Source organism: Camelus bactrianus, chromosome 32, assembly GCF_048773025.1.
Source record: "Camelus bactrianus isolate YW-2024 breed Bactrian camel chromosome 32, ASM4877302v1, whole genome shotgun sequence".
Classification (NCBI taxonomy): Eukaryota; Metazoa; Chordata; class Mammalia; order Artiodactyla; family Camelidae; genus Camelus; species Camelus bactrianus.
The window spans coordinates 9,432,742-9,456,506 of NC_133570.1; the positions used below are offsets into that span (position 1 = coordinate 9,432,742).

Sequence of the window (23,765 nt, forward strand, 5' to 3'; positions counted from 1 at the left end):
GTGGTAGAGTTTTTAAAGATTTTTTTTAATTAGATTTCTTTTTTTGGTAAAGAGTGGGTTCAGTTTTACATAAAACTTGAGGAGAAAGTACAGGAAATTTCAAAAAAATAATTTAACTGGTTTTAACTGATTACCAGTGTTATACACATTCACTGTAGATAAATTTGAAAAGTATGGGATGCACAAAGAAGGAAATATTGAAAACTGAGGGAGATAATCGTCCAGAGATAACCACCATTACTATTTTTATGCATGTTTGTGTCATCTCTTCAGTGCATGTCTATTTACATAATTGGAATAATAATTGCCAGCATCAATATAACATTTACTCTGTGCCGGACACTGATCTAAGTGCCCGACTTGCGTTGCCGTATTTTTCCCTCACAACAGCCCTGGGGAGTAGGTATTCTTCTAGATGCAGACATGGAAGAGAGGGTACCTGGCTTGCCTGGCGTGACTGCTGGTGAGCGACTGAGCGGGGATTGGAGCCCAGCGACTGCTTTAGCCCGCTGTCCCATTCAGCCCCCTTTGACCCTGTGGACCCTGTGCTGACTGACTCCCACTCAGAGATGCCACTGCGGAGGGAGGAGGTGACGGGGCTGGTGTGTGTGCATTTTGTGTGTGGATCACAGTGTGCTTGGGGGTGCAGTGACTGAGGAAATGGCCAACCAGATGCCAGGTGGTGGTGGTGGGGATGTTAAACACTGCCCTCCCAGATCTGTCAGGGGGTGAAAACCACCGTGAAGTGCAGTGTGAGCTGACAGGCCTCCCTTGCCTCTCCGGAGGTCTGCGGGGGGCGGGGGGGGGGCAGCAACAGGAAGGGAGCCTGTCCTGCCCTGTGGGGGTGGGGGGTCCCCACCTCTACTTCAGCCCTCTGTTTGGCCCTCGGTCCTGCTGCTCCCCAACCCTCTGCTCATTTGCTTATATCTTCCTCTGGCTTCCTTTTGAAAGGTTTTTCTCTCAATTATTGAGCTTTCTCAATTAGAGAGTTGAACTCTCCAGCTGCAATTATGGATTTGTCTCTTTTCCCTTTCATTTCTGTCGATTTTTGGTTCATCTAGTTTGAAGCTCTCTTATTGGATGTATGTACATTTGGGACTGTTACCTGTTCATGACGAATTGACTTTTTTGTCATTATGATATGTCCCTCTTTATCTCTAGTAATATTTCTGTCTGGAAGTCTACCTCATCTGATGTTAATGGAAACCACTCCAACTTTCTTGATATTAGTGTGAGTGTGGTATATTTTTCTCCATCATTTTATACCTATCAAACTGGTAGCAACTCTTTATCTGTGTCTTTATATTTAAAGTGTTTCTTATAGACAGCATATTTTGAATCTTGCATTTTTCTCGTGTCTGACAATCTCTACCTTTTAATTGGAGTGTGTAGACCATCTAACGTTTAAAGTAGTTATCAACACGACTGGCTTTAAGTCTGCTGTCTTGCTATTTTTTTTCTGTTCCTGCCGTTGGTCCTTTATTCTTCTTTTCCTGCCTTCTTTTGGATTCATTGAATACATTTTAAGATTCTGTTTTATCTCCACTTATTTGGCTGTACTTCATTGGTTTACTTTTTTTAGTGGTTGCTGAATGGTTTGTGGGATTAACTTAACAGTCTACCTCCACGTCATGTTACAACCACTTCACTTGCAGTGTAAGAACCTTGCAACAATACAGGTATTTCCAATTTCGCTTCTTGTCCTCTGTGTCATTGTTGTCATAAATTGTACTTCTACTTATAAAACCCACACTATGTTGTTAGCCCATTATATTGATCCACAAATTTACTATTTCTGATACTCTTTGTTCCTTTGTAAAAAGGGCCTTTTAACATCTAAAGAAATTAACAAGAGTGTTTGCGAAACATTTTTTTCCCCTTCCTCTCTCTTTCAGTTTCTCTTCCAAAACCTCCTCATCCTCTTCCTTCCTCTGGCTAGTTTTCCCTGCCCATGCAACTTCCCTCAGCGTCCCTAATCTTTGCGTGCTTTTTGGCTGTCTCATCTGCAGCTCGGTCGTGATAATCAGTGATGCTATCAGCCTCGCCGCTACAGAGCCTCATGGCTGGTGTTGCTAACACATTCCAGTGGCCCACGTTTCAGAAAATCCGCACATTCCAGCTCCTGTCCCCTGCCTCCTCTGCCCCAGCGGGCGAGGTGTGACACGACCCATCAGCAGGACACTGGGGCTGTGTTTCTGCCTGTTCCTTCTGGCCTCTCCCTCCAGCACCAAGGGAAAGTGCCACCAGTCCCAGGGCCTGGCTGCCCGAGTACCAGATTCCTGCCAGCTACCTCACTCCTGTGAGCCCGCCCCCATCCCTGACTTGCCCTCCCCACCCACAGAGGAAGCCAGACAGGCCACACAGTGAGTTAAAACCTTAAGTACCCACAAGGGGCTGCTATCCTCAGGCCACAGAGTCTTGTGCGGTGTTCCTTTGATTTTTTTTTTCCTCCTTTAAGGGTAGGAGTGGTGCTGGTTGGGGAGGGGTGGTGGTAACTAGATCACAGTAGAGGGAAGTTTCCCAGGATAGTGATTATGTGTTGCTCGACCCCGTCGTGCGTTGCGTCCACTGAGTGCTCACAGATGCCCAGCGTGGCGTGGACTGCAGTGGTGAGACAGGTCTCTGAGACAGATGGGCTTGGTGGGGCCAGGCTGTGCTCGATGCAGGGAGGTAAAGATGGATGAAGACAGCTCCCTGCCCTTGATTAACTGTCACAGGCTGGGACATAGGCACTCAGGCATAGTTCCTTCTGGTTTGATATGTGCTCTCCTAGGGGATGTGCAGGATGCTTTGGAAACTCAAAAGGAAGGGGTTTCGAACCCTGTGCAGGGAATGTGGTCACAGAGGGCTTCCTGGAGGAAGTGGTACTAAGATGACTCTTTGATGTGTGCTTATTTTAATTGGAGTCTTGACATTTAGGAAGGCCTCAAACCTTCATCCTTTATATAAATTATAAGGATTTCCATAATAAGATTTATAGAAGATGCTGTAAAATGTGCACCTTATGGTATGTCTATCCCTAAATAAGTGTTTTTTTCTCCCTTTAAGTATTGCTGTAAATAGTGGCACCCATGTAGCATAGGTTTGACTTTTTTTTAATGTTTTATATGAAAACTACAAACTACCTTAATTTATATGTGGTTCCTCATTATAAATAGGCTTGTCTTCCTATCTGAATTTTTTTGTGTGTGTATATGGGTTCTACGAGTTAACTACCTTTGCAATTCTAATCCTGTATTATTTCTTCTACTTTGTTTTGTGTAAAAGGGGAAAAATAAAACATACAGAATACCCTGCCTCCCAAAATAAGATTTTTCCATAGTAAGATTTGGGAATCTCTTATAGAAGAGGGTTCCAGCATAAAAAGTGCACATTCCTTTTTCTTTAGGTAGACAGGGCAGATCCTTTTAATCCTGGGGTTGCAGAAGAGTAAACTGAACTGTGGTGAGTCTCAAGGGATAAGAAAGAGTTTAGCTTGTAAAGAGGGCAGGAAGGTGGTCTAGGCACGTGCAAAGGCCTGGAGGGTGGAGACTTTTGTGTGTATGTGCTAAGTTCACTGGCTGTGATTTGGCACCGTCTGTTGTCCCAATTGAATTTGGTAAACTCACCAAACTAAGCCTGAGCCATGAGGCCAAGGGCAGTAGCTAGCCTTTGCTTCCTTTTGGGGTTGTCTTGCTGTAGCAGTTGTGGGGCCACCCTCTGGGGCGTTTCTTATCCTCTGGTCAGATGTTGAGCTCGGTGGATGCAAATTCTTCGCAGGCGCAGTTGGGGTGGAGCCCAGGACAGTTCTGAAGGGCATTTCCACAAGAGTTTGGGGCCTGAGATTGTGTCCTGGGCCTGCTGGCCCCACTGGTGACCCCGTATGCTTGTGTGGCAGGAAGAACCTGGTTCCTGTGATAACGAGCTTGACCTTGCCCCTCTTCCGGAGTGGTGCTGTCAGGGGGCGGAGCCTGCTCTGTGTTTGGATTTCAGGGCCGGACTTCGCGGGAGTGGGCTGTGGGAGGGCTGGGCACTCAGAGTTCCCGGAGCTGGCTGCATGCAGCTTACAGCTTCCCCACACCCGGGCCGGAGCAAACAGGAGTGGCAAGACTGTGTCATTCCCTAGACCTCTGCTTTCTGGGCCTCTGAGAGATTCATGGGTGGCTTGGCCAGGGGAAAAGAAAGGCCCTCGGGCTTAGGCAGCCCCGTGGCTTTGCCCATCATGGCTCACTGCCCTCGCCGCCCTGACCCTCCCGTAAGCCTTCTCCCCTTTGGCCCTGCTCCTCTGCCTGCCTTCCCTGTCTCATCTGGTGGATGTGTCCTCCCGCAGGAAACAAACGTGGGAGGCATCCTGTACTCCTCCTTCTCCATAGCCACTCAATTACCAGGTCTCCTTGATTTCACCGAGTTTTATTTAGAGCACTGAGACTCTTGGTCTGCCTCCAGTCGAGCCCCGCCCCCCTCCCAACTCTCCTGCACACACTGATGTAAAACACAAGCCTGGTCCTGCCGTTCCCTGCCGGCAGCCTTCCGTGGCTTGCCCTTGTAAGTCCAGACTCCTCTTCTCTGCTCCTCTTCCCCCAAGCTGGGACTTGCATTCTGAGCTCCAGCCCCCTCTGCCCACGAGGCTGTGCCTTCCTGTGAGTGGAAGACCCCTCCTGCTCTTTCCCACTGGCCCCAGTTATGACCATTTCCCATTAGTTAGCACTCCCTGGAGACGCACACTGGATTTTTGTCTCCCCTGTGCCCAGCGTGGTGTTTGTGGACACTGCAGGACCACCACGGGTAAAGGTAAGGCAGCATCCAAGGGACAAGGATGGAGGGACCGGAGGAGGCAGGGCTGGGGTTCCTTTACCCTCATGATGTAAGAGGCTGTCATCACACGCATCCTACAGATGTGGCAACTGGGCTCAAAAACATGCAGTGCTAGCAAATGGCAGAGCTGGGGCTTAGACCTAAGTTGTTCAGCTGTAAAACCCACGCTACACTATGTTGCAAACTCATGTTTAGGTACGCAGGGCAGGTGTTGTGAATGGATGGAATGGAGCAGATTTCCTGCTCCAGCCAGTGGTGGCCCTGCAGAAGAGTAGACCAGGATTGCTAGCTCTTCTGACTTCTCCTGGGAAGCCAGACATTCTGGCTTTCATGTGGAATCTCTTGATTTCTTAAGACTAATTCAGATTTCTTTAAAAAGCACAAACACAATGTGAGGGGCTGTTGTGTGGTGGGATGTGGCCAGCAGGCCTCGGGCTGGTAGCCTCTGCCATATTCTCTGTTGCCTCCCTTCCCCTACCTCTTCCCCCTGGTCCTGCTGCCCCTAGAATCCCCTCTGGAAGGCAAAGAGTCAGAGTTCATTGCTTGAAAGAGATCTTGGAAGATTATCTGGGCCAACCCATAGCCACTTATGATTCTTGTTTCACCAAAAGGATAGGTAGGTGTGGCCAAGCAAGGAACTGTAAAATCTACACTCAGGAATCTGTGCTTCTGGGCCTGGGCATCCAGCTTGGCCCTGTAATGCTGCCCCCGAGACTCTGGGCACTTCCTGCTGTCAGCCCCCACACGTGAACTGCCCTCGCCTCTCAAGTTGACACAGCTCCCTGACCTTCCCTCAGGGGACCCGGATGCCTGTTGAGAGCACCGTGTTTGCTGTTTGTGCCTGGGTTGTGAAGTTTTTCCCTCTCCTGTGGAAACAGGAATCCTTGTTCTTAGCCAGTGACACCTAACCCTCTCACCCCAGCTCCTCCCTCAGCGAGATGTGGGCCAGGACCGTGGGTGGGGCCAGGTACCCACCCCTTTTGCTTGCAGGCAAGCCCCCCTACTCCCTGCAAGGGACGGTGCCCATGGAGGAAGACATCACAGCTCGGGGCACAACAGGGAGGGGTGGATGGAGACAGAGACTTGCACTCTTTTCTTTCCTTTTTTTAATTGAAATGTAGTTGATTTATAATGTTGTGTTAGTTTCTGGTGTACAGTAGAGCATAGTGATTCAGTTATACATATATATACATATTCTTTTTCATTAAAGGCCATTATTTTTGGGGGGAGGCGATAACTAGGTTTATTTATTTATTTTAATGGCGGTACTGGGGATTGAACCCAGGACCTCATGCATGTTACGTACGTGCTCTACCACTGAGCTACACCCTCCCCGCTACAAGATAGTGAATATAGTTCCTTGTGCCATACAGTAGGACCTTGTTGTTTGTCTGTTTTGTACATAGTAGTTGGTTTCTGCTAATCCCAAACTCCTAATTTATCTCTTCTGCCCCTTTCCCCTTTGGTAAGCATGTTTGTTTTCTATGTTTGTGAGCCTGTTTCTGTTCTGTAAGTAAATTCATTTATGAGAGACTCAGCACTTTTCAAAAGGAGGAACAAGTGGTAGCGGGTGGCGCTTGGAGAGGGCAGTAGCAGGTGGTGCTTGATCAGCTCGCTGACCTCCTTGGTGACCACTTCCTTTCTGGATGTAGAGAAAGACAGGAGGCGAGGCAGCAGCCCCAGCTGGCAGTTTTGTTCAGATCAGAGGTTGTCTCGTTAACCACAAGGTTCCCTGATTTTCCATACAGTTCTTCAGGGGCAGAAGTACAGGATTTCTTGTCCTGTGTGTCCTTGGGAAGTTTAGACCAGGAGTGGCCAGGGCAGCTGTATCCTCTGGTGCATAGCACACCGCCGGGCACAGAGCAGGTGCTGTGAGTGCAGAACGAGGGGATTCAGTGCTCCTGACTTCTGCTGGCCTGCCCCCCGCCATAGGCGGCCCTTCTCCTTGGCCCCTCAGAGTGAGAAAGCATTCTCTGCAGGCTGCAGAGTCTAGCTTCCAGTGGCATGAGTGATAGAAATGGTCTCCCTGAACCATCACCCGAAAGAAGACAGCCCCTCCAGTTCAAAAATCCAACTTCCAAAGAAACCTGTGGATGCTTTGTGTGTGGGCCTTGGGGACTTCCTGCCTGATGTTGTGGGGCGTTACGCTCGGGCAGTGCTCTTGCCATCCGTCCTGGCTGCGCTGGGTTGGATTCCCAGAGCCCCAGATGTCTCGTCTGATAAAATTCAAATCAGGGCTGAGATGGATACCCTCCCCGCCCTGCCATCAATCTTCTCGTGTAACCAGCTGGGCATGGTGGAGGAAGGCCAGCTCTACCAAGCCAAGCTGAGCCCTGGGACCCTCTCTGCCACATCAGCGCCAGGGCACAGACCATCCTGGTTAGTTCTCCCATGGTGCTTGGTATCTGCTGGGCCTAATGCCTCAGCTCTGGGGCTGGTGGGCTTCTTGCAGGTGGACTACAGGGTCTTGTTTTGCTTCTGTTCCCACCCTATCCTCCTCCTCTGCACCTTGATGTCCCCATATGTGAGCCCTGACAGCCCAGAGGTCTCCCTGGATGCTTTTTGTTTCAGGAAGTTCTCTTTCCTTCCTTTTTTTTCTGTTGTGGTTTCTGAGTGTGACTCTGGTTAGCCAAAGCTGTGAGGACTGTGGCCTCCATCTGCTCCCTCCCTGTCCAGGGAGAAGCCAGTTTCCCAGTGCGTAGTTGGTTAGGATCTGCGCTTCCAGAGAAAGCTGTCTGGCCCTCCTCTGGACGATGGCTGGAGGCATCTTTCCATTGTGGATCAGCGACACCATCCCACCAGGGCCAGTGTAGGGCGCTCGGGATGGACTGGGACAAGACCTGGGGCTCCTGTGTGTGCGATGGGCACTCCCTTACCAGGAGGTGCTGACAGTCATTCAAGTGGCCTGAGAATTTTGTCTTTCTCAGAACGAAGCAGATGGCTTCCCAACTTGTGAGACTGGATGGATGGCGTAGATACTTGTAGGGAAGCAAAAGTGTCGTTGAGGGTCACCTGGGGCCGCTGCCTGGCTCTTTCCTGCCCCATCTGCCCTTTCTCTGCTCTTGACTGTCTCAGAGAGTGGTTCCAGCTGTGTTCTGCAGTGTCATACCCTACTGCTGACACTCGAGGCAGATAAGGATCATGAGCTGCCCATCTCTCTTCCGGAGTTGCTGCCTGGGGTTCTGAGCACCTCCCAGCTCTTTCTCAAGAAAGCAGATTGGAACACCTATAGGTGGGGTCGAGGGTCATGGAGTCGTCTTGAACCCACTTCAGTTTATTTTTGAAAAGTAAAAAGCAAATAAATCGCAGATGTCGTGATCCTTAGCTAAGGATAGTTGGTGGCACACCTCAGGCTGATCAGTAGCCTATCAGGCAGGAGATTCCTTGTCCCTCCTTCAGTTGGCTGTTTGATGCCCTTAGTGGAGTCCTGACTGCCTTTCTCATGATGATTTTCATGCCCCCTCTGCCTGATTCTGGTGGGGGCGGGGAGGCCACTGATCGTCTGTGCTGTGGAACAGTGGCCCACGCCCTTTTCTCTGTCCAGATAAGAAATCTACGGGGCAGTAAGCCAGGGCAGAAGTCAGCGCCTGGGGCAGCTCCTTGAGCACCATGCTGGGGCCCCTGCAGGGTGGCGCTGTGGGGAAACACTCTTGCGAGGTGACCCACCAGGCAGGGAGTTAGCCTCGAACATGGAGCTCCCTGTGCCACCACTAGGGGCTCTCCTGTAGCTCAGGACACTGCGTGAGGGGGACCAAGAAGAAGGGAGGCCCAGAGCGAGGGCCCTGGCAGAGGTGGGGGGGTGAGGCGGGGGTGGAGCAGCACCCCGATGACCAGCCTTCTTGGGTTGCTCAGGGGCTCCGGAGACTGGTGCTTTGGAAGCGGAGAGTGTGGAGAGTGGTGACAGGCCGAACGAGGGACAGCTGCTGGCAGTCATGTTCTCTCCCCGTGGGGTGGGCTCTGTGGTCAGGCAGAGCTGTCCTCGCAAGGGTGGGGACTGCACCGGCCTGCAGAGTGCGCTCGTCGGACACCCCTGAACTTCTTTGTCCTGATCTGTGAAGTGGGGTTGCGAGGCCAGCCCCCAAGTAGATGCTCAGTAAGGCTTATTTTACATCTCTCCCCGTGTCCTGGTGTCTGAGCTTCTTTCTGGCCACTCAGTTCTGTCTCTGGGTTCCTTTGTGGCACTCTGCAGGGCTCGGAGTCTCGGCAGCAGGAGCTGCTCTCCCCTGGCCTTGCTTCTCTGGGAGGTCGGGCTGAGAGCTCCCAGGGAGCTTGGGTAGCTCCTCTGTTGTCGCAGTTCCAGGTTCAAAGCCGCAGGGCTCTCAGAGGCGGTGATTTCCTGGTGGAGACCTTCCGGCAGGCAGGCAGGCGGTGGAGCTGGCATGGGGGTGGGGGGCGCCCTGCAGCTTCTCTCTGGCCTCTGTCCCTGCTAGGGAGCGAGTCAGAGGCTTCTGGGCTCAGTTGATGTTCTCCGAGGAGGACTTGGAATAAACCCCAGGAACAGAGGGATGAGGTCAGTGATTTGCCCAGCAAGGAGGCCCGAGTTAGTGACAGACCTGTCACAGCTCCCAAGATTCCTGGCTGCAGTCCCTGGCTCTGCCTCCTCCGCCGGGTGATTGTGTCACAGTGGGAGGGGAGGAGGCTCTCCCCAGCTATCAGCCATCAGCCATCGTGGTGGCTTTCACATACTTTTTGATTGATTACTCATCCTGTGCTCTCTGAGGTGTCTGAGCAACTCAAGCCCAGAATGTCTGGTAAATTGCCACCCCAGCTGGTGAGTGGTGGATTTGAACCCATGCTTTCTGCTCGGCCACACAGCCATGCGGGCTGGGATGCCAGAAGAGTATATATATATACAGAGAGCCATGTGACCGTCCCAGCTCCCACGGCCACCATAGCAGCCAAGTCTCTGGTGTGGGTGAAGTGGCTCTGTGGTGCTGCCTGCACGTCACCTGAGCCCCCTCCGTGTGCAGAAAGCTCTTTGAAGCCTCACTTCTTGTCTTACAATTCGCCTGCATTTTGCATTTGAGTCCATGAAGTAGCCTTGCTCCTTTTAATTTAAGAAGCAGTGGTTTCAGTTTCTTGCTCCTGAGTCAGTCTGATCCTTAGAAGGTGTTCTGGTTTACTCTGAGGTGTTTCCCATGCCCCCCCGGCCCCCATCTGCCCCCTGGGGGTGTGGCTGTCCCTGTAGCTGGTGGAGGTGGTGGGGGCAGGGCACGTTCAGTTATTGTGAATGAAGCCACGCTGCTGGGGTAAAGGAAGAGGGGGCCCAGTTTGGCCAGAGAGGTGAGTTGCAGTGAGTCTTGTGAGAGGCTCCAGACTAGGATGCCAACCCCAGGGGTTCTGATCTCGTCCTGTGAGCAGGGAGGGCTGTCAGTGGCTGAGTACTGTGATGCCCCCCGTGCTCGGCACACGTGCTCGTGCTGTGGATCTAGGGAGGGGGAAGGGGTCCCTGCCCTCAGAGGCTAAGCAGTCCAGTGGGCGAGGCAAGAATGATGTGCACACACACAGAAGCAGTGAGGTTTCGAGAAGTTCGAGCTGCTGGTGTCTGTTGCAAGGGTTTGAGTGGGGGAACCCAGGGCAGGGGGCTGCCGGCGAGTTGGAGAAGGGGTGAGCGTGGATTTGGATGCCAGTCTAAATTGTCGGCTACCTTTGATGAAAAGAAAGGGAGGCAGGTAAAGGGGGAGGGGCCTGTGAAGGAAGAACTGATGATCCTCGGTGACAGTGAAATTCGGGGAGCTGGGAGAGGGTCTCGTGTCACAGGTACTGTAGAACCCAGGAAGGTGGCAAGAGAGAGCCAAGTGGGGAAACGGCCCAGCTGCCTGGGGTGGGGACGTGCTGGCCTGTTCCGTGGCCGTCTTGAGCTGTGTTCAGTAGTCAGAACTTGACTGGCCCAGAGTGGGTAACTAGTGCTATGAAATTCCCAAACATTGGGAAAAGAATACAGCTCATTCTTGGAACAGGCAAACTTTTGAACCTTCTGTTCGGTTCTCTAGGGGGTGGATGACTCACTTCTGAGCCCCTCCTAACCTCTGTTGATGGTTAGCGGGGGTGAGAGGCCCCCGGGGCGCCCTGCTCTTTAACAGACACTTGCCTTAAAGAGCCCAGACTGCAGGAGTGGCCTTGGAACGGCTGAGAAAAACTCCAGCCCCCGAAGCCTCCTGGGTTCGAGGCTGTAGGGTTTTTTTGGTATGTAAATTCACATTTACCCATTGAAGGAACCGTGAGGTGGGCCTGGAGTTGGACCTGAGACGTGACCTTAAAAAGTCCAAAGTCTCTGGGTGACCTGAAGAGGTGGATGAAATCTGACCAATGAAATGTGTCCACAGTGTTCCGGGCCCTCTGGCTGAGGGCGGGGCCCCGAGCCTGCACTGAGAGGTGAATTATTTACAACAGAAAGGAGACTGCACTGTCCTGCCAGCCTGGACCTGCTGCTGTGCGTGTTGTGGGGGGTGGAGGTGTGCTTAGCACACCCGGCGGTGTCTCCTACCTGTTGCTGCCTTGCCTGCCGGAGCCCCATCAGACGGGGAAGGTGCGGCCGGCGGGGTTTGATCAGAGGGGGTGTCCAGTGCAGACAGGCCTGGTACAGTTGGGCTTCTGCCTGGAGCTCAGGGTGACCTCCAGAGTTACCTTTCCGCCTTTATTCTCTTGAGTCTCTGGTTACCTGTGCTCTGTGACCTTGGATGCCAGCCAGGCACCCAACAAAGAGCCAACCTGCCGGCAAACGCACATTGTCTGCCTTGCAGGGAAGGGCTTGGCAGACAGGAAACCGCCCTCGTAAGGCATGTGGGAAGCCCGGGAAGAAAAGCCTTCTCCGAAGGGCCACCTCCCACCTCTCCCAACAGAAGATTGGAAGACTCCGGCCTTCTCCCTGATTTCCTGTGTGTCAGCCCCTGCTCACACTTCCTTCAGGGCTGAGAGTAAAATGGCAGTTCCTGCTGAGTGAGGCATGAGTCAGCGAAGGAGACAGTGGCTGAGTCTTCATAACCTCCAGGCACGGTTATTAAATATTTAAATGACACTACAGTATTGGTTGTTTCTCATCCATCACCTTAGGGAGAGCAGTTCCTGTCTGGGATTCAGTTAATAGCAGTATCTTGAATTTAGACAAACTCCTAAGAGCTCCAAAAGGTTGTGTATAAATCTCACTCGAAATTGTATAATCTCCTCCTCAGAGCTTGCTCCCGGGCATAGGAACAGATTGGGGTCTGCCTGTTTTACAGACAGAAGACCACCCAGAGAGGCGGTTTGACCCGATGATGGGCCCTGGCATCCCGACCTGGCTGTGTTCTCTGCTTCCGGTTCCTTCCCCATCTTTCCCTCCCTCTGTCATTCAGCCATTCATTCTAGCTGCTGGGGATGTGGCATCGAGCAAGATAGACAAAACCTCTACTCTCGAGAGCTTAATTCTTGGAGAGGAGGCAGGCAACTGACAAGCACCCACACTGGCAGGGAAGCCCCTCCGGGAGGTTGAGTTCCTAGTCAGTGTCCAGGCCCTGGGTCTGAGGGCTGGCTGGTGCCGAGCAGATCTGGCCTGATTGTAGATCGGCCCTTTCTGGTCACAGATCTGCCTTTCCTCCCAGGACAGTTATCAGGATAAATATACCCAGCTCCCCATTCCTGGGGAGTTACTCACAGAGTAAAAGTGCCCCGCCGTGGATTAGATTACCTCTGCTCCTGTGCTCAGGGCTGGGGGAGGGGAGACCCGCCTCCTCCTTCTGCTCTCCTTCCTAATCTGGAAGAGTCTCAGCAAAGGGGCCCAGAAGAGACCATCCTTGCGGAGAGGAGCTGGTTCTGCTGTTTACATAGCTCCTTCCTTAGGAAGGGCCGAGCCCCACTCACTGCTTATGTCCCTGAGTGCGTGCAGCCTTAAGGAGGCCGGGCAGCTTCTCCTCTGACCCTTGAGGCCAAGGCTGCACAGGTGGTCAGCAGCAGGGCCGAACTCCCTTGCCCAGAGTTCCGAGTCCAGCAGGATAGGCAGGCCAGAAGGTGGGCCTCTTCAGGACCTGAGGGCAGGGGACTTGCCGACCCGGTGCTATTTCTATGAGAGCCTGAGTCTCATATTAAATGTCGGGGATGGACGGTTGGCCCTGGGCTGTTGGGAGGGCCCTTGTGCAGGGGCAGCCCCTTAAGGCCTGTGCTCAAACTCTGGGTGGTGTTTGCCACACTTTCCTTCTGCTCCTTAGCTCCTGAGGAAACCACGCCAGCACCTGCATGGGGGAATGAAAGCTGAGTTAAAGTGGCCTGCAGTAAGATCTTATTCTTATTGTGGACCTCGCCTAGGCCAGGCCTCGAGCATACAGGGCATGTTGAGGTGGGAGCTTCCTGATGGCCACAGGACCCCACCTCTTCTAGCGTGGCCTGGGGCTGGTGTGGCAGAGGAGCCTGTAAACCCTGGGATGGGATGACACTCTATCATGAAGACCCAGTGGGGAGGCTTCTCCGGGGCGACTTTGTCTTCCCCAGAATGGTGCCCCCAACTGCTGATCCAGGATTTCGGCATCCTCTGCCTTCAGGACTGGGGTGGGATGGGGAGGCACTTTCCTCCTTCCCATCCAGGGCTAACCATCTCTCTGGGAGGGAACTCCCGTGTGCTTAGCAACTTCCCTTTACAGAGTTGTGCTAACTCCAGGGACTGTGCTAAAAAACCACTTTATATTTGCTCATGCAATCCTTCCTCCTGTAAGATGGTGGAATTCCCATCGGACACACAAGAAAACCAAGACACAAGAGCAGATTAGCAGCCTGGTGAAGCAACTCAACCCCTTTCTGTGGGACTCAGAATCCCCCCGTGCGAGTTCTAACAGCTAGTGTCCTCCGAGCCTGGGGGAGAGAACGGAATAGCTCTGGTTTGTGCCCCCCTCCCTACCACGCCTTTGAGGGATCTTGGATGGCCCTTTATCTCATTCTCTTTGGCATCCGTCCAGCTCCAGCCTCTGATCTTAAGTCTTTATCCCATACTAGAAGTAGCCTGGCTTGGGTAGGGAAAGCCAGGCTTGTGAGAGAAGCCTGGCCTGTTTTTATTATCCAGTTGAGGGTGGAGGTGGAAGGGGTTCATTGATTTCCTTTTACTTATTATTGGGTGTCATGTGTCTCTGGGTTAGCCCAGGTCTGGGAGCTGCAGTCTGGGAGAGATCCCCTACACTAGGGGGCCAGGGGCTCCCTCTGTTCTGTGCTCCTGGGCTGTTTTGGGAATGTGAGAGGCGCAGCTGTGGCATTTGCCCTGGAATGCAGGCAGATTGGCCCCTAGGTCCCCTCCCTCCACGGGCAGAGAGCCAGGACACCTGAGTCTTAACCGCCTCTGGGCTGCGTGCGGACCCAGCGGCTCCCACCTGGCCCTCAGGATTATGCTCAGCTGGTGGCTCCTGGGGCCCAGGAAAGGGCCTTTTGCTTTGCCTGGCCGCGGTGCACTGTGCCCACCCAGCTGCCAGTCCCAGGGCAGCCTTTGGATCCAAAGCCACAGAGGCTCTTGAGCGCCTGCTCAGATGTGGACACGAGGTGGGGACAGGGGCACCACCCGCACCGCAGTGTCTGCAGAGGGGGCAGTGAAAGCGAGGGCGTACATCTGTCTCTGGGTCTCTGGAGCCCGATGGGCTGCGTCACTCTTGGGTCACACCTTCAAATGATAGTGTCCTTCAGACATGGTCCAGAGGCTTGACATCCAGACCTCCTTGCGCTCCTCCTCAATCTGTTCCGTCCCTCTAGCTCAGTCAGGCATTCCAGGTACTGAAACTTCCCCGGTGCGCCCATGGCCAGGGGCTCCCGGTCTTCCCTGGCTCGAAAATTCCGTGATTGCGCGAGGTTACCTTCGGTTACTACCCAGGCCGGGAGCGATGGGCCGATTGCGCCCTCTGGCGGACAGCGGCGGACGGTCCGCACCCCTTCGCCACCAGGGCGCAGCTGGGTGGCCTTTGCCCCCGCTGGGCTGGAGACTTTGCATTAACTCCCCGGCACCCAGCTCCAAGAAGAGAGCCCTTCCCCTCCACACATACGTTGAATGGATTCACCCAGAGACCTGGGCTTTCCCTCTTCCCGGATGGAAGTGCCAGAGCCTGCATCACTTGGACGGCAGAGGCAAAAAGCCTGCAGAATCTAGGGTGGGTTCCTCCAGAAAGGGGCTGAAAAGCCCCAGAGAGAGAGCTCCTTCTCCAGAGTCCCAGTGGCTCTGAATTGTCTCCAAGGCCTCAGGCCTGCACCCAGAAGCTTGATGGAACGACGCTGAGGAAGTTTGAGGCCTTCCTTATCCTGAACAAGTGAGCCCTGCTGCTTCAGATACTGCTTCTGTGTGTATGGAAGGCGCTCTCCCCACGTGTGGGAGGGAGGGTGTGTTCCAGTGCTACTATTGTCTTTTGAGACCTTCTTTGAGGTCTATGTAGAATGAATCTCTGAGCCTGTCCCTAGGGTATTCAGAGCTGGAGCCAGGAAGTAGCTGTAGCTGAAAACTAGCCCCCCACCCCCACCCAGCGTGGGGCGCTGCCTGTAAGTGGACTTCCTTTCCAGTCCTCTGTCTGGCACCTCTGTGTACTCAGGCAGGGGAGGCGTTTGCTGAGATTGCAAGGAGACTTTGGCCTGTCACCACTTTGCAGCCTGCGGGACACTGCAGGCTTCTGCGCCCACAGAACCCAAAGTTGAGGCCAGTGGTACCCCTCCGTGCCTCCTGGGTTCCTGGCTCTCCTCTGCGGTGCTTGTGGGAGGTTTTGGGGGATGGTGGCACCAAGTCCTGTCCATCATTGAGCAAAGACTGAGGACAGAGAGGGAGGAGGAGCTACACCACAGACCCCGCAGCTGTGCACACCCCTTCTCACTCGGATGCGAGTTTGGACAATGGTACCCCTTCTCTCCCTCACATCCGCACGTGTTTCCCTTTGAACGTTACTTTATTACTTTGCTTTTCTCTTCAAGGTTGCCCTTCTCTTGTCCTGCCCGGGTCCTACCCACAGAGGACTGAGAAGTCAGCACCTTGTACCCCAACCTGACCTCCCTGGAGGAAAATCTTTTTCTGAATTTCATAAAGCAAATAAGATGTGTTTGCAGCTTTCTGTGTTGTGGCATCTGCAGTCCCATAGACACCTCACACAAGTGCTTGTGAGTGGGGGAGTAGGAACCCCAGCTTCAGGAGGAGACTGAGGCTCGAGGGAGCTGCATGGTTTGCTTTGTGGCCGTTGGAGGGGCGGACAGTGGAGCTGGGACCAAGCTCAGGTTTGGCTCGGCTCCACGGCCTGCGATCTTTTGTCTCTGTACCCGGGACTGCTCCTTCTGACCAACAGATGTACCCCTGGTGAAAAGAGTCTGTTGAAGTCATAAATCAGAGTCTAGTCCTTAAACCAATAAGCAAGGCTTAGAGTCAGGCCGTGAGTGGAGTGGGCCAAGGTGTTTGATGCCCTGGCTCAGAAGGTTTGATGGGGAAGGTTAACCGTCTGTCTTCTGCTGCATGTTTGGAGCCTGGGTCCCAGCTGTCACTTTAGCTGGCTCAGGCAGTGTGGGGACGTGCTTCTGCCTCTCTGAGCCTCAGTCCTGCCCCCTGTGCTGGTGGTGGTGCGAGGGGGAGGCAGGTGACACAGGTGAAGCTCCTGGCTCGTAGGGGAAGAGCCAGCATGGCAGCTGCCCCCGGTACCCACCAGGCTTGCGCTTGTTGCCTGCTCTGGGGGGCTGGCTCTGCCTATGGCGGAGGAGGGACCCGCCCCTGCTGTCCTGGGCCCAGAGGAGACAGTGACACCGTGTGAAGCCAAGGCAGCAGGTCTGGCCGTGGAGAGGCCACTGGGATTGGCTCCGGACGCTAGTTCCTTTTCTCCTGTTACCTAGACACACGCTGACTCCCTCTAGTTCCGGTTTGCTGGAGACAGGAAGTCAGACCTCTTCCAAAGGCCCCGGAGCAGGAGGGGCTGTAAGAACTGACCTTCCTTGGAAGTCGGGAGGCATCCTGGGCCTGGGAACAAGCTTCTGATCAGCTGGGTAGGAGCCTGGGGCGGGAGTCACCAGCCTCAGGGGTAGAAGATCAGGGCAGGCAGCTGAGGAGGTGTGGGCCCGCAGGCCCAGGCCCCGGGGTGGGGTGGGGGCCCTTGCTTCCTTCTTCCTTCCTCTGAGCAGGGGTGGGGTTGGGGACAGGGCCACCAGGAAGGATCAGACTGGCAGCCCTCAAAGCTGGGGCCCCATCACTCAGGAAGTTGTGCCGTTTAAATCTGGTGTCATCTTGTGATCCCAGCAGCCTCCTTCAGGGCAGATTATTGGGGTTTGGGGCCTCTGAGGAGTCAGGCAGTCCTGTCACTTTCCATCTGTGTTATCTGGGGCTAGTCCCACCACCTCTCGAAGCTTGTTTCCCATCTGTAAAGGGAGGGTGAGAGTTCCAACGTCATGGGACGTTGGGAGGGTTAACTGAGACCATATATGAAATGTGCCCAGCACAGTGCCTATTACGGGTAAACAAATGACCGTAGAGCCAGCTATCGCTTTTTTTTCTTTTTGAAGGGAGAGGTAATTAGGTTTATTTATTTATTTAATAAATTATATTTTTATTATTTTTTTAAAATTTGTTTTATTTATTTTTTTGTGGGTAGGGTGTTATTAGATTTTTAGATGGAACCCAGGACCTCGTGCATGTTAAGCACTCACTCTACCACTGAGCTATACCGTCCCGACCCTAGCCAGCCATTGCACTCTGGTGATTATTATCAGGGGGGCCAGGGACCAGGCACCCCCCCACCCCAGCAGAACAGCAGGCAGGTGAGAGCTAGCTCAGAGCATGGCAGGAATGAGGGCGTGGCATGTGGGGCCGGGCTCTGTAGGCTGTGGGGCTGTTGAGGGTCCCAGGAGGGGAGGATCAGCAGTTCCTGTGCCGCCCTCGGCTGTACCCTTCTTGTCTGGGGGCTGAGGAGACGCAGGGCCTCCTGTTGGCCGCCCATTGCTGGGGTGATGGAAGCTTGCACTAGAGGGCGGATTCGGCTCCCTTGCTGCTGTTAAAAGCAGAATGGTGGGGCCCTGGAGCTTCTGGGGCCAGGCTGCTTGCCAGGCTTCTGCAGAAACAGCCTACGGAGCAGTCTGGCCCCCTCTGCCGAAGAGGGGGGAATGCTGCACCAGCCTCGTCCCAGCCCCCACCTCTCCATACACCTCCTCCGGAGCCCAGAGACTCCAGAGGAGTCTGGAGCCTGAGGTTTGGCTTCTACCAGGTCAGAAAGGGCAGGTACCACCCCAAGGACCCCTCCAGTTTAGGGGCTGAGAAGGCTTAAGCTCTTGGAAATTAAGTGGGACCTGGCAGTGCCCGGGCCCCTCCCTGTGGCGTGGGGCCCCTCCTTCCCGCCCCTCCTCTCCGCCTGGCCCTGCGGGGAGTCGGAGTGCCCGGTTCCAGGCAGGCATTTCTGACTGCCAAGCCAGCCAGCCGCGCAGCCCTGTCTGGAGGGAACACAGGTGCCCGACTCCCAGAGGTAGGAGAGCCCCCAGGGCGGCCCCAGGAGCATCCAGAGCGCCTTTCTGGGCTGCAGAGAAGAGCTGTGGGAGATGCTCTTAGCCAGGCTGGTCTGCGCTGGTCCCTTCCTGACCTGGGGCTGGCCCTGTCTCCCATGGGCGGGGCAAGTGCTCAGAGGTCATTAACTTTTCAGTACAGGCAGGGAGGGTGCTGCCTTTGGAGACTTAGTGCCCAGGATCCCTTTTCTTACCTGAGCCTTCTCTCTGCAGACGCCCTGCTGGCGGACTTGGAATCCACCACCTCCCACATCTCCAAACGGCCCGTGTTTTTGTCTGAGGAGACCCCCTACTCGTACCCAACTGGAAACCACACGTACCAGGAGATTGCTGTGCCACCCCCTGTCCCGCCTCCCCCATCCAGCGAGGCCCTCAATGGCACGATTCTTGACCCCTTAGACCAGTGGCAGCCCAGTGGCACCTCCCGATTTGTCCACCAGCAGGTAAAGTGGGGACCAGGGCTCGAAAGTCAGCTTCGGGGCAAAAGGAACTTGTCTGGCAGTGGCTCAGGGAGCCGGGGATCAGGGGAGTGGGGAGAAGAGGCAGGGGACGTCCGGCTCTCCCCACCCTGCACCACCACGTGAGGGCAGTGACCAAGTGTTAATCACCTGTCTCCCAGCCGAGTGTGGAAATTCCCTGGTGAGACTGGCTGTGAGCAGGAGCCTCCCGGGGATGACTTGGGTGGTTCCTTTTCCTCCTCGGGGAATCTCTGAACACATTCCTTCCTGCAGCCTCAGTCTCCGTCCCCAGTGTACGGCTCCAGCGCCAAAACTTCCAGTGCCTCCATCCCCCAGGACGGCGTGGGCCCTCCGTGTTCCCGAGCCGGTGAGGAAGAGCACGTGTACAGGTATTGCCCAGTCCCCACCCCCTACCCCCCTTTTGGAAATCCAGCGCATCGGCCTGGCTGGGGGCAGCTGAGGCCAGGGACCAGGCATGGCCACGGCCCTCGGTGTTGGGGGGAGGTGGGCGTTCTGCCTCCAGGGTCATTGGGTTAGACTACAGAAGGCCTGAGGTGCCTGGCCAGCTCCTGAGGCCTCTCCATTGGCTCGGTGGCCTTATCACTGCCATCTCCTGCAGTGGCCAGGGTGGCTGTCACATCACCCTGCACTGAGGAAGGTTCAGGAACTGAAGCAAGACTTCCTTCCTACCCTCTCTTTACCACATCCCTTGTCCACTCTCCGTCTTCTGGCTGGCAGAGACCTTGCACCCCGCCCCCCACCTATTCTCCTTGAGGACTTGGGGGCCACCAGAGCATTGCTCACCGCAGTCTCCCCTCTGCCTCTCAAAGCTTTCCCAACAAGCAGAAGTCAGCCGAGCCATCACCTACTGTCATGAGCTCCTCCTTGGGCAGCAACCTTTCAGAACTCGACCGCCTGCTACTGGAGCTGAATGCAGTGCAGCATAACCCCCCGGGCTTCCCCACAGGTAGGACGAGGTGAGACCCCGCCCCAGGCCTGCCTGCCGGCCTCTGGGCTCCCCCAGGGCTTAGGGATGAGCGGCTTTTCTCTCTCCTCCCAAGATGAGGCCAACTCAAGCCCTCCCCTGCCCGGCGCTCTGAGCTCCCACTATGGCATCCCAGAGAATAACAGCCCGCTGGGGGGCAAAGCCGGGCCGCTGACCAAAGAGAAGCCCAAGCGGAACGGGGGCCGAGGCCTGGAGGACGTGCGGCCCAGCGTGGAGAGTCTGCTGGACGAGCTGGAGAGCTCCGTGCCCAGCCCCGTGTGAGTGTCTGCGGAGCCCTCCCAGGCAGAGGGAGGCCTCGCCCAGCCCATCCCCTGCTCCGGTGTCTGTCCTCTCATCCCCGGTATCACCTGTTCCCTCTGAAAGTGCCCGTTGTTTGCCGGGCCCCGAGGGATGGTGGTGAATCACACAGAAACCATGCCTGCCTTCAGCGAGCCACGGCCCTCAGAAAGGACAGCCGCTGTACAGGCTGAGGGCACCGGTGGCCAGCGGCTGCCAGTGTGGGCTTTGGAGCAGCACAATAGGGTTCATAGCTTGGCTCTGCCCTTACTGAATGTCGTCTCTTGAGCCTTTGTTTTCCCATCTGTAGAATGGGAGAAGGGATATGGGATATGATGGGACACACGTAAAGCGCCTGCACATGATACGCATGGCAAGTGCCTACCAGGCGTCGGCTCTTCTCGGTGTTACCACCTTGTTGAAATAGCCTCACCCGTACACACGGTGTGGTGGGGGATGCGCAGGACGCTTGGGCTTGTTGAACAGGCGGGCTTGAACTTGGTCTTTCTGGGAAAGGGGCCGCCTGAGCTGCCCTCTCTTCTCCCCTGTCAGCTCACCTCAGCGCTCTGGCCCCTTGGCTGACAGCAGCTGCCTCCCAAGGATGAGTCCCCAGGAGAGACTGGGGGCTGATGGACTTCTCCAGTGTTGGGGGTGGTGGGACCTCAGTGTCAGAGCTGAGACGGTGATCCCCTGTGAGGGGAGGGCCACGCTGGGGGAGGGCAGGCTGGACGCTGGGGCCCCTGCTGATGCCACGCCTGCCTGCAGCCCCGCCATCACTGTGAACCAGGGCGAGATGGGCAGCCCCCAGCGCGTCACCTCCAGCCAGCAGCAGACACGCATCTCGGCCTCCTCTGCCACCAGGGAGCTGGACGAGCTGATGGCCTCACTGTCGGATTTTAAGGTGCCCTGAGGCCCCTCCTCTTCCCTGCCCTGCTCCCTCAGGCTCCTCTCCCTTCTTCTCCTCCCACTGGAACTCAGCCCCTCAGTGTGTGGGTGCCTCTCCCTGAGCCCGGGACCCCGCAGGCAGTGCCCCGGCCTTATCAGGATAGGGGGAAGGGAGGGCCCAGCTGGGCTGCTCCGAGACTGAGCTGTCTCACAGCCTGTGAAGGCAAGAAAGTGCTCGGAGGGACATTCCTTCCTCCCTGGGTGCTCCCAGCTCCCAGCCACCCAAGCAAGGGATTGGAGGCTGGGACAAAGGGCCCTGTGTTGATGCTGCTCTTGGGGGAGGGTGTTCCCTGCTGGGCATGTGAGACTTGGGATCCTGTGCCGAGAGGTCTTTAGCCCTTGAGCCTCGTCTCCCATGCTGGCTGTCCTCAACACGTCCTCTTCCTTTCTGCCTCTGGCTCCTGAATCCACAGGCCTCCTTCGCCAGACTCCTTCCATCCTCTGTGGTCCTCTGAGTCCCCCAAGTTGCCTGGGAGACCTCACCCATCAGGCTTCTGGGCCAGTCCTGTGTGAGGCGCCCCCCTCCCCCTGGGCCTCCCCAGGCCTGCCAGGCCCAAGATGTGTTATTTAGAGGATGCATTGCGTCCACGGGGGCTGATATTGACTGAGCTCTCCAACGGTTGCTGACTCTGCCCTTCCACATGGATCGGCCAGACCTTGGGGCATGACTTAGAGAAGCTGAGAAGGGAAGCCAGCTCTTGCCCCTGATGGCGCCTCTGGCCTCCCTTCAGTGGGGCTTTCAGCGGTGGGGTGGAGCTCGGGGAGGCGAGGTGGAGGGATGGGAGTGACCGAGCTGGTGACCCCCGTGTCCCAGCGGCTCTGAGCGCCAGGGTCAGAAGGCAGGTCAGCAGCGAGTCCGTCAGGCTCGGGTGTCAGCCCCGGTGCCCGTTAGGCTGTGCTGCTTTCTGAGACTGCGGTGTCTCGCTGCCCCTGGAGAAGCTCTGCTCGTTCTAGCTGTAGAGGTTGTAGCCTCTTGAGCAAGGACTCGGGGTGCAGGGAGCTGGGGTTGTCTGGGCAAGACAGAGCCAAGCGCTGGGCCAAGGCTGGAGCGGGCAGGGTCCTGCCTGCTGCTGGCCCTCCCTTGGTCGGTGCCCGGGCTGACCTCCCTGTGGTCCACCTCCCTCCCCTCTACTCTGACAGGCCTGGCTCAGAGGCTGCATTCTGCTGCCGAAGTTTGACGGGGGTCCAGGATGTAGAGCCCAGGAAAGCTTCTCTAGGAGGCCTGGGTCTTTTTCCAGGGCCAGTCCTCATGCTTCGGCTTCCCTGCCACCTGGATGAGACGTCTGGCCAGGGTAGATGGTGGCTCTCGGAGTCCTGAGGCCGAGCTGGTCCCTTGCAGTGAGCTTCCTTCCTCACCTCTTCTGTCTCTCTCTCCTTCTCTGCCTTTTGTCTTTCTCCTCCTCCAGACCAGCTCCTCTGCTGTGGCCTTGAGCTCCCTGGGGCTGCACGGCTCAGCTCCATCCCCACACCAAATGTTCCCTCCTCCTCCTCCTGCTGGCCCCTCTGTGTTCCTGCCACCCATTAAGAAACCCTCCCCTGCAGGCCCTGGCCACACCCTGGAGGCCCTCGGCACTGAGGACAGTGATAGCACACGGGGCCTACTACCTCCTGTGGCCCCCAGCTGGCTTGATTCGGCTGGCCTCGGGGTGACGCCTGACATCCCCAACTCAAGTTTTTCCCCTTCAGAGGGTTCTCTGGGGCCATTGGCTGCAAAGAGCCAGGCTTGTGTCTTGGGGGACCCAAACCTGGTGGTTGAGCTCTCCAGGGCACCCCCTAGCCATACTCTACTTAGTGCTGGGTGTGCAGGTCCCCAGGAGGCTGGGGACCCCCGAGTGCCATCGGCCAACCCTTTGTGCCCAGAGGAGGCTGTGGCTGCCTCATGGGAGCAGCCCAGGGCCCTGGGGACACTCAGGCCTGAGACCCCGCTGGGAGCTCTGCCCAGCTTCCAGGAAGTAGCTGAGCCAGCCATCGTGGCCACAGACCGTCAGGCTATCTTCCCAGATACCTGGAGTCTCACGAAGGAACGTGGACGGCAGAAGGAGAGGGCAGGGCCAGAGCCAGGGGAGCCGGAGAGCGGCTGCCCGGCCCTAGTTGACAAGGAACAGTTAGGTGGAGAGACGCCCACGGTGGGCAGCCCGATCAGGCCAACCCAGGGACCTGAGACCCCCAGGAGGCCAGAGGGCACCGCTGAAGCTGCTGCCAAGGCCGGGAGGGAACAGCCGGAGCTTCCACAGGCCGTGGTCGTGGACACGCCCAGCACCACTGAGAGGATTTCCACCTCTGGCCAGGCAGGCGTGAGCTCTTGTGGCTGCTTGGCATGGCCCCGGCCATCCTCACGTCAGCCATCCCTGGCTGACTGCATGTGGCCTCCCCCTCTGCGCATGTCTGCTTGGGCAGCCCATCCCCAGATGCTGTGGCCTGAGACCCGGGCGACCAGCACTGGGCAGCAGGCTCCGTGGGGCCAGCGGGGCTCCCTGGGCCCTGGCGTTTCTCTCAGTGACACCCCGCCCCTTGCTTTATGGAGGCTTTTTCCTTTAGATGAGCTTCCCCTGACATCCTGATGGGATGTGTGTGGAATATTAAAAGCATGGGCTTTGGAACCGGACAGAACTGAGTACAAGCCTCACCTCCAGCCCTTGCTCCCTGTGAGACCCTGGGCAACCCCGCACCAGCCTCAGTTTTCTCATCTTTAAAATGAGAGTAATAGAGCATTTTCCCCCAAGGTTCTCCAGAGGATTGAATGAAGTAATGCCTGGAAAGTGATTAAAAAGAACACAGCACATGGTCCCCAATAAGCCATGGCTGGTGATAGTGTCATTATTTGCTTCTTGCTT

The 23,765-nt window shown here is 55.7% G+C and overlaps 1 protein-coding gene across 7 annotated transcripts in view; it reads left to right on the plus strand.

Moving 5' to 3' along the window:
* PXN (paxillin) overlaps positions 1-23,765 on the plus strand; it is a 42,359-nt gene that overhangs the window by 11,921 nt on the left and 6,673 nt on the right. For 3 of the 7 annotated variants that reach the window (XM_074356611.1, XM_074356609.1, XM_074356612.1), the window contains exons 2-7: positions 18,460-18,689; positions 18,978-19,093; positions 19,535-19,671; positions 19,766-19,967; positions 20,752-20,887; positions 22,338-23,225. In XM_074356611.1, coding sequence (XP_074212712.1) covers positions 18,460-18,689; positions 18,978-19,093; positions 19,535-19,671; positions 19,766-19,967; positions 20,752-20,887; positions 22,338-23,225 — 1,709 coding nt within the window. Of the gene's footprint in view, positions 1-18,459; positions 18,690-18,977; positions 19,094-19,534; positions 19,682-19,765; positions 19,968-20,751; positions 20,888-22,337; positions 23,226-23,765 lie in introns of those variants that run through there. The other 4 variants (XM_074356614.1, XM_074356615.1, XM_074356610.1 and 1 more) reach the window with 3 other exon arrangements.